The sequence below is a fragment of the Benincasa hispida genome, chromosome 5 (genome assembly GCF_027475165.1).
Source record: "Benincasa hispida cultivar pf3 chromosome 5, pf3_genome.v1.1, whole genome shotgun sequence".
Classification (NCBI taxonomy): domain Eukaryota; kingdom Viridiplantae; phylum Streptophyta; class Magnoliopsida; order Cucurbitales; family Cucurbitaceae; genus Benincasa; species Benincasa hispida.
The window spans coordinates 66,445,867-66,456,255 of record NC_143482.1 but is presented as its reverse complement, the minus strand read 5'-3'; the positions used below and the strand labels follow the sequence as shown (position 1 = coordinate 66,456,255).

The 10,389-nt window shown below is 35.2% G+C and overlaps 1 protein-coding gene across 9 annotated transcripts; it reads left to right on the top strand.

The window, feature by feature from the left end:
- Positions 1-3,979: 3,979 nt before the first annotated feature.
- Positions 3,980-9,400, top strand: LOC150036359 (uncharacterized). Of its 9 annotated transcripts, none has more exons than XM_090313730.1 (7): positions 3,980-6,821; positions 6,893-7,042; positions 7,118-7,205; positions 7,802-8,121; positions 8,203-8,409; positions 8,565-8,660; positions 8,742-9,400. In XM_090313730.1, exons 5-7 carry the CDS (start codon positions 8,371-8,373, stop codon positions 9,111-9,113), a joined length of 507 nt encoding a protein of 168 aa, XP_090169856.1. In that variant the 5' UTR covers positions 3,980-6,821; positions 6,893-7,042; positions 7,118-7,205; positions 7,802-8,121; positions 8,203-8,370; the 3' UTR covers positions 9,114-9,400. The 9 variants fall into 9 exon arrangements, 7 of the variants coding, with proteins under 7 accessions (XP_090169856.1, XP_090169857.1, XP_090169855.1 ...); XM_090313731.1 differs by having other exon boundaries at positions 7,113-7,205; XM_090313729.1 differs by lacking the exon at positions 7,118-7,205.
- Positions 9,401-10,389: the final 989 nt, after the last annotated feature.

Genomic DNA, 10,389 nt, shown 5'->3' with positions numbered 1-10,389 from the left:
ATTCTCACTCCAAGAATATTAAGGGCTCCAATTGGTGGTGTCGTCCCCATTTTCCTGTTGTTCATGTGAAGCCGTTCGTGGTAGACGACCGGAATGTTGCGGAACAATTTCCTACTATCCTAGCGAGAGCACAAAAAGGCTGTTCGTGGAGAGAGCGAGTTTTGATGTGAAAAGTGTCTTCAACTGGTAAGTTCTTCGTTCTCTTGTTTTCTTTTTTTCTTTTTTTTTTTTTTTCTCAAAGCATGCCAATAATTTAGTAGTGTTAATGCATATCTATATGTATGAATGTATATGTGGAAATTCTGTCACAATGAATTGGAAAGATCCTTTTCCGCTCATAGGTACTCTTGTATAAGAGTTCCTTCACACAACACTTTTAAACCTCTACAAAGCGGATCGTATCCATAGTGTTATCAGAATCAGGTATCCCTTCTTTATCATTATACTACATACCTATTTAGGTTATCACTTAAGGCATGATCCACTTGTATATCTCATATACATGCTTAAGTTTACATATAATAATCATGGAGCTATGTTTATTGGATATAAGTAAATGCCAGATAAAATAACTCTTATTTTATTCATAACAATGTGTACAGATTACAAACTATGAGACTCCGGGAGAATTAGGACACCAATCCCAACAGTAGTTTCCTCCTCCCCTCTACCAAATCCAATAGAGCCCACACCTCCTGGATTCTCACTCCGAGAATACTGAGGTTACTGAGTGGTGGTGTCTCCTTGCTGTCTGTTCGTGTAGAAGACCATTTGGTGGTGAGCAACAGCGAGATTTGGTGGACGATTGGCTTGGCGATCACAAAGACAGCGAGAGTTGCTGGTATTAACGAGAGCGAGAGATACAGAGAAGAAAAGTTCTTCAAAGATGAGTCTCTTGTTCCTTTGTTATTCATTATTAAAAGCATGTTGTAATTTATTAGTGGATGCATAACTTGTTGTATGATTGTGAATGCGGTATTTCTGTTACAATGAATTTGGAACGATCTTGATAAGAGTTCCTTCATAAACTACTCAAAATCTGCCATGGTTTTTCTTCAGATGTTTCCAAAGAAAGAGGAGACTATTTAAGCAATATTTTGGGAGTCACTATGAAGCTCGACCTTGAATGTTATCTTAGTATTCCTTCATATTTCACTAGAAACAAGGCTAGAGATTTCCATTACATTGTGGAGAAGGTTTGGAGAGTCATCAAAGAATGGAAAAGGGCTTTCTTTTAAACAGTCGAAAAAGAAATTTTGATTAAAAGCATTGACCAAGCCTTCCCAACGTATGCCATGAGTGTTTTTAAAATCCCCAAAAAACTTTCGTGATGAAATAACTCATTGTTTCTCAAGATGTTGATGTGGTTCATCATTAGAAAAGAAAAAGAAGATGCATTGGAAAAAATGAGATTCCCTTTGCCTTTCTAAGGTCCTTGGTGGTTTAAACTTTCGAGATTTAATTGGATTTAACCAAGCCTGCATTCTAAACAAGTTTGGAGAATTCTTAAAACCCCTTCTTCTCTTGTATCTAGCCTTCTGAAAAGCATCTATTTTTCTAAGGAGTTCATCTTATAAGCTAAATTGAATTTAAACTCATTTTACATTTGGAGAAGCTTAATTTGGAGTAAGGATCCTTTACTACATGGATTGAGATTTTGAGTGGGAAATGGCAAAAATATCAAAGCTTTTCAATATCCTTGGATTCCACGGCCAACTACATTTAAACCATCTAGTTTCAATCCTCGGTATGGTGATATTTCAGTTGCTGATTTTATATCTCCTATTAATTCATGAAAGATTGCCAAGTTGAAGGATGCATTCGCTCTCAAGGAGGTGGAAATAATTAGGAAGATCCATCTCAACACAAGACTTAAGGATGAAGTGATATGACATTATGACAAGAAAGGGTATAACAATGTAAAAAGTAGTTATAAAATCTTCATTAATCTAAAAATATGTACAACAACCTCCAGTATAAAAAATATGAAAAAGGTCTAAAAAAAATGTGGAACCTAAATATTCATAGGAAAATCAAGTTTTTTTTTTTTTTTTTTTTCTTTTTGTTGTAGAGACATGAATGATATCATCCTTATTATAATTTACAAAGAAGAGGAATTGAAGCTGGAACAACCGATCATGCTCTTTTCACCTGCAACCGTATTAAACCATTATCGGCTTCGATCTTAAATTGTTCTTTGGTAATGAATAATTTCAATGAAAGCTTTATTGACATATGGGTGGCACTGAGCACAAAGTGTTCAAAAGAGGAGTTAAACATTACAGCCATTTCCATCTTGGCTATTTGAAATGATAGGAATAACTTCAAATGTAATAAACCAGTACCATCAATCTCTTTAAAATGCAGATGGATTCTAAATTATTTTGAAGTTTTCAAAGTGAAAAGCAAAAGTTACCAGTCATCTTCGACCATTAACTCTTCTCAGAACAAAAACCTCTAACATGATTGGATTTGCCAGCCTATCAATTCATATAAACTTATGTGCTGCTTCATGGATTTCAGACTCATCCATCACTTGTATCGGAGCCATTATAAGAGATTCAAATGGGTGTATTATTGCCGCTTAATCAAAGTTTTTAAATATTTTCTTTGAAGATTCTTTGTCGGAGCTTTTCGCCAGGAGTTCATCTTGCCTCTGATCTTCAAATTTCAAATCTAATTGTTGAATCGGACTGTCTTCAAGCAATTAGACTTATAAAGGCGAGATTCACACAATGAGAGAGGAAATCTACTAAATTGATGAGATTAAAGAGATGAGTATGATGTTTGAATCTTGTTCTTTCACCCATTGTTCGATAAATTGTAATGTGGTTGATGACTTTTTAGCAAAAAAAATCTAGGGTTCAAAATTATAGTGAGGTGTGGCTTCCCTCTTTTCCTGATTGGTTGTCATTTGTAAATAGTCTGGACGACTGAGATTGATTAGCCTTTGGGGCATTTTATTATAAGAGGTATTTCCTTTTTAAAAAAACATGAAATACTATATTTCTTATTGTTTTTATCTTTTCTAATATAACTTTATATTTTAAAATTTCAAATTCAAAATCTAAGTATATGTTGTTTTCAGAATTTGTATAGTTTAAGTCACAAGATCCAAAAAATGATTTTTGAAAATAGAATGCAGACAACCTACCAAACAAACTCTTAGGATTTTTGTGAATGTAGATAACTTAAATATTTAGATGCCCAAAATTATAGATGTATGACATCCGACGTTCTTAGATAACTATGTTCGTTTTGTAGAAATATCTTTGAAGATATATGGGAATACTTTGATAACTATATTTGTTTTGTAGATTTCATCCAAGAATGTCTTAAATTTACATAAAGTTCCAATAATGTCCTCATGACTATTCATTAATTCACAATTTCAACTTATATAATACATTTATTTTTATTAATTGGATTTCTTTCTAAATTAATATAGCTTTATTATTTTTCTCAATGAAATAATGTATATTAATTTATTATTTTTTTATAATATCAAATTGAATTTGAATATCTTTCTTAAAAAAATAAAAACAACTATGATATAATCAAAGGGAGTGAAGTACATAGTTATGTTGTATATATATATGAAAAAAGGCATAAAAAAGTAAAAATGGATGCTCTTAACATGGAAATCCAAAAAACTCATATTTCAGAGGACATCCAAAACTTAAAGGGCATCTTAGGTCGCAAAACAAACGCGATAATCCAAAACCACCCTAACGAATTGATAAAAAATAGATAATAAACAAAAAAAATTGAGAGTGGAAACCAAAAAATGCTGAGTTGGCATATTGCAAAAAGTAAATAAGGTTAACTTTAAAAGACAATTAAAAAAGTAGTTACCAAGTGGAATCTTACCTTTTCAAAACATGTCAAAGGATGCTGAGTTGGCAGATTGCAATTGGTCAGAAAAGGCAATAAAAAAAACCCAAAACAAAACGAATAAGAAAAAATCCCCGCAAAAATGTTTCATTACAATATAATTAATTTGGCTCCCAAAACCCAAAATCGCGCCTTTCAAAAAAAAATCTCCCTCTTCCCTTCCCCCTTTCTTCTCCGACCAAAATTTTCATTTTCATTTTCACTTTCAAATTCCAAACTTCTTCAGATCCAAAACCCAAACTTCAAAAAAATGATTCCCATTTCAATTCCCACCAAAATCCATAATATAACTATAAACATCCACTTTCCCCTTTCCTCAACCCACTTCACTTCTCATTCTCATTCATCCATCGCCGTCTTCCATGGAGTTCGCCGCCGTCCGATCCCTCTCCGATAAGGAAAACCTCCCGCCGTTTACCCAGAAGCAATTCCCCTCAATTCCCAAGAAACCCATCATTAGAAGGAGATTCAATCGGAAGCCGCTTCTCGATGTAACCAATTTCTTTGAAAACACTGTTCGATTCGGTTTGGTTCAAGACGGATTAATCGGCTCTGTTGAATCGGTTTTTTTGCCGTTGAATTCCAGAAAGAGGAAAGCTGGTGATGAAATTTGTTCTGGAACTGCCAAATCGCTCAGAATGGGATTCAGATAACTGTTTTTCTTCTTGGGGGGGCCCCCCCCCCCCCCCCCCAATTCTTTTATAGAAATTCATCCCTGACCTTGTTGTTTTGCTTTCCATGTTAGACTAAAGATTTACAGAAATAATGATCTTATTTTACTATCTCTTTGGTTTGGATTCTGGGAACTAGAGCAATTCTTGATACTTGATTTCTGGGTCATTACTGGATTTATATATATGTATATCTTCAAGATTAAACTTACTGGGCAATGAGCAATGATACTGATGTTAATCTTAAAACCAAAACAGAGTTGATATAGAACTGTAATTAGTTATATAATCTTGATTTTTTAAGTTGGGTTTTTATGATTTAAAAGTTTAGTAGCTGTAGAATTTAGAGAAATTATTATTTATTTTGCCATATGTTTGGTTAGGTTTGTTGAAAATAGAGCAAAATTTGATGTATATTATGTGTTTGTGTGTTAGTTTAATCTTTTTAAAAACAATTATGAGGCTGAAGAGAACTTGGAGTGAATGACTTGAGCGGTTGAAAATTTGGGTCTATCTTTGGATTTATGTATTAATAGATTTAGTTAGACTCATTTTATAAATGGAGAACGAATATAATAATCCTATCTTAGTTAGTAGATTAGAAAAGATTAGGGATATATAATCACAACATTTTTGTTAGTACTAAGCTTTTGTTAAGTTAAAATTGATATTTGAGAAGAAAGATGATAGCATTAGATATTTTAGGGTGGCTAATATAAAGGAAATTTATACGGATGACCCATTTCTTGGGTCCAAAATGTCAAATGATCTATTTTTTAAAAATAATGTCAATTGACCATCTGCTTACATTATCGTCATACCAAATTACGTAAATTGTCCTTACCTCTTCATCTTCTTACCTTTTTATTGAAAACCAAACAAAACTAAAAACTCTTCATTCAAACTTTCCAAGGCTAATGGTTTCGTATTACTCATAAACTAAAACCTCTTTAGAATTCATCATTTCGGTTGCAAATAATTCCACTGTCGTTGACAAATCGAATCTTATCAATAAATCTTTCAATCTGTGCTTGAAAATATCTTAAATTGATCGGTAATAAGGCTTTGTGGGTCGTTTTGGGTTTAGAAATACTGTGAACCTATGGTTTTTTTTGTTTTCGATATGTTCTGTGGTTGAAGACGAGTAGAAAGAGTTTGTGAGCAAGATAAGTGAGTGAAATCGGTAGAGCGATACTAGAGAGAGTGATACCAGAAAGGATGGGTCATTATGAGGTTTAGAAATAATGTGAACCTATGATTTTTTTTTTGCTTGTTTTTCTGGTTTTCGATGTTTTCAATGGTTGAAGACGAGTAAAAGAGAGAATGTGAGCGAGATAAGTGAGAGTTACTAGAGAGAGTGACATCAGAGAGAGTGACACTAGAGAGATCGATATCGGAGAGAGCAACAATAGAGAGAGCAATATCAGAGAGAGCAAAGCTAGTGAGAGTGAATCCAGTGAGAGTGAAACATAATGTTTTTTTACAATTTTTTTCTGAAGGAGTTTACTGATTGAATTTTTATTTCATGTAGGAGTGATTTAAGATGACAACACACTTCAGAATACCCGTAGTCGACCGATTTCCCGGTCAAGTAACAAGCTTGGCGCACATTGCTAATGCAAACAAGATTGTGAAGGAGAAGTTTATCTCAAGACAGTTAGACATGTTCAAGAGAACATTTTTTGGGCGATTTGTAGACGTTGACATGGTGTTTAAGAGCCCAATTATCCATCATATATTGTTGAGAGAAGTGAAGAGGATGAGATCTTACTCTATGTCATTCTCTATTTGTGGAAAGATCGTCACTTTTTCGAATGATGATTTTTTGTTGATTGGTTATGGTGATCCCTAACACGAGTTGATCAGAATGAGCAGTCTTCGTATGAACTTGCAATCAAGTATTTTGGTAATCGAGTGAAAAAGGACACCTTACATGGCCGTCTACTTGAAGAAAAATACAAGGAGTTGGAGTTTGAAAATGATGAGGATGTTGTAAAGATCACAATAGTCTACTATACTGAGGTTGCAATGATGGGAAAGAACAAACAAAAAAATGCAGTAGACCTCAAATCTTTTAAGGACGTTCAAAACTTAGAGTACTACAACAATCTTGATTAAGGTACCATTATTTGGTAGAGACACTGATGCCTTAAAGACTGCGTTGAATGATAAGAGTAGTCTATACAAGACAAAGGTGAAAGGAAATAAAATTACGTTGTGAAGTACTCTTTGCGTGGATTTCCACAAACGTTCTAGGTAAATTTGCTTAACATAATAATCGTGTTGTTTGATTTAACATGTTCTTAATATATGTAAATTCTATTTAGATATGGACGTACGAGATCCTAGTTGCATCGATAGCTAGGAACATTGCGGAGCGAATGAGCAAGGTGGCTTTGCCCCGCATAGTACGATGGTCATGCTTCCACTTAGTGTCCTTCAAAGTACTCGAGAGAGAGATATTCGAGTCTAACAATGTACGTTTACTCTTTGCATAATATGTTCATCTGGTTGTTAAATTGACACTAACTAGTTTACTGGTGTTAGTGTAGATAAAGGTTAAAGAGGGTATTATCATGATAGACGCTGAGAGGGAGTTTCAAGATACCCTAGTGTACAGACGGCCTATATTTGATCTAGGTGCGGATGATGATACTGCTGAAAGTAGCAATAGGTTGACTAGTGATAGAGGTAGTTTTGAAAGTGAAAGTGACGGTGATGATCATCATGGAGATGGTAATGATAAATGTGGAAGGGTGGAGGGAGAGGATGAACACGAGCATTTTGAGCACGAGAATGCTGAATATGGAAGGGTGGAATGAGGGACATACACACCCAGTGATGATATGTTCCATGATGTGGTGGGGGACGTACGTGATGAGGACAAGTTGAACCCACCTGATGTCCATCTTGCAGACTCCTATAAAAAGCGATCTATGGATAAGGAGTGACGTGAGTATGCTGCCCCCAGGGAGGGAGCCAATCCCGATGATTCTATTTATTCGTACCTGTGGGCCATTGACAGCTCATTATCAAGGTTGGATGGTCATATATCGAGTTTAGATAGTCGTGTATCCAATATGGAGGAAAACATGACAGACATGAAAGGACAATTATCGGCTATCCTATCACTGTTGCAGTCTATGTGCAAGATTTGCATTTACTATCATTTTATGTCTTTATGTGTTTAGTTTTTACGTATTCGTGAACTCATCATTTTACTTTACTAATTGAAGGGTGCCACGGTGAATGACGAGACAACAAGGTCACCCATCCCATCTCAGGATTTCGATACCAATAATGTGACTGCCTCAGATACTCCCATCCCCCTATAGAGCCTCAAAATACCACCACTTTACTTACCCCCATCCCCCCTCTAAAGCCCGATACCACCACAACATCACCAATTAACGTCGAACCTATAGAGGCCGACATCCCATAAATAGAGCCCAATATGTCTGCCTCACTCACCATGCCACATACAGAAGTCGACATGTCTGACATCCCAGAGACCGACACTTCTGGGATTGTTACGACCACAGAAGGATATACACTGGTGAGTAATTTATTGATCAGTAATCTTTGTTTATATTTTTATATTTCTTGATGAGTAACTTTTTGTTATCTGTTTATGTAGGAATCTCGAAGAATTAGTCGTAAGAGGAAAGCTGTTGATAAATATACAGCTCAAGTAAAGAAGAAAAGTGTGGTTAAGCATCCTCTCTCAGGTGTAGCTACGTCACTATCCTAAGCGATTGTCACATACAACATAGCACATGACGTTCCACACAATATCGTTACAGAAATGATGGGCTGGATCTCAGACGAGAATACCGACAATGAGGTTCGAGAGAACTCCTTTAAACCATTCGCCAAACAATTCTTCAAGGAATTGATTTCCCCGAGTTCATGGGTCGAGTGCGATATAAGTTTCCTAGTCTTGACTTCTTTATAGTTGGATATCTTGTACTTTTACTGACATAGTAATTTTTTGTCCAGACCATAAATACTTTATTTTATTTTATGAAAGAAGAATTTTATACCCGACCTGACATGTGCATGCACAAATTCACCATCTTGCCAATTGGTGTAACGGTAAATTTTGATATATTTTGTTGTGAAGAGTCATTTTACTATGGTATATTTCGTTACTTAACTTCCCATTTCATTTGGCAGAGTCACCTTAATGCTCGTGGCGGGGTATTTAAACGAATAAAGAATAAGACACTTCTGAAGGCTACCCTAGCATGGGAGGATGAAGACACGTACAAGGACTACGTCACTGGTAAATTAAATGTCAAATGGGTAGATGTGGATTTCGATTACATGACAATGAATATCAGTGAGCACTGGATGGTCCTTGCAATGGACATTAACAGAGGCCATATATTCGTGTTCGATTCCCTTCCGTCATACACACCAATGAAAAAGCTGGTGAATTGGCTAGAGTCATTGATTGTCACAGTACCATCCCTACTCACTACTGTGACGTGGATCATTCAAAGCTGGACCTATCCACAGCCCATTGGAAAATCTCGCGACCTATGAACGTCAACATACAACACGAATTGCTTGATTATGCCATCTTTGCAATAAAATTACTAGAACACTTAGTGATTGGTGTTGATTCATTCGTAATCACTCAGGAGAAGATGAGTGAATATAGGATGCAGTTAGCATGTCAATTATGGGCAAATACTCCATATTTTTTTATGTGTATAAAACATGTATTTTTTATTGTATTTTTTGTGTATGTAAGAACATGTATTTTTTATGTATGTAAAAACATGTATTTTTTATGTATGTAAAACATGTATAAAATAATTTTATCAAAGTTCAAAGTTCAAAGTTCAAAGCCAAAGTTCAATATTATACATTTTATCAAAACATGTATAATTGAGCTACTACTCTTTTCATTATATCAATGGTATATAGAACATTATATCAAAGTTCAAGGTTCAAAGTTCAAACATTGAGAGAGCGAGATTGAGAAAGTATGAAGTTATTATTTTTGTTACAAGTATGAAAATTGAGAGAGTATGAAGATTGCTATTGTAGAAATACTCCAGCTTGTTATTGTTTTTTGTTTACAAGATGAAAGTATGAAGTATGAAGTGTTACAAGTATGAAGTATGAAAAAGTGTGAAGTATGTTACAAGTATGAAAAAGTATGAAGTATGTTACAAGTATGACGTATGAAAAACTGATCAGTGGTATTTATAATAAATGAAATGTTACAAGTTAGTTATAAACTAAACTAGATGAGAGGTGTTTGTGTCACGGTTTCTGGCATTTTCAGCATGTCGACGGTTGTGAGCAGTTCGTTACAATTTTGGCAGTTATGTCCATAATTCCCACACCGACCACATTTCATTTATCTGCGAAATTCTCCTCTGGATGGTATTCTTCTCACTCTCCGTCGGTCGGCTTGTGCCATAAACTTCAGAGGAATGATAGTCTTTTCTACATATCCAAGAGGTCTTTTCCATTCAGATAGTGGCCAAGTGGATTTATAGGCTCCGCATATGCAATCATTAGAGAGCCCATTGTATAAAATCGACTGCAAAGACTCTGGATGGGTATATTTTGTTCCTTGGCAGCAACAATTGCATGGGAACACGGGATACCAAGTGAGTCGAATTCCTTACACGTGCATTCCTTCGTGTGAAGATTGATAATACCATCCAATTGATTATCTCGCACGTGGACCCGATAACAATCAATAGGCTCAACCTAATATTGTTTGCCCTTATCGACCTCACTTGCCAATCAAGTTTCACAGTAGTCAGAGTGCAATGTCGTTCGAGATGCCAAGTAATTCCTC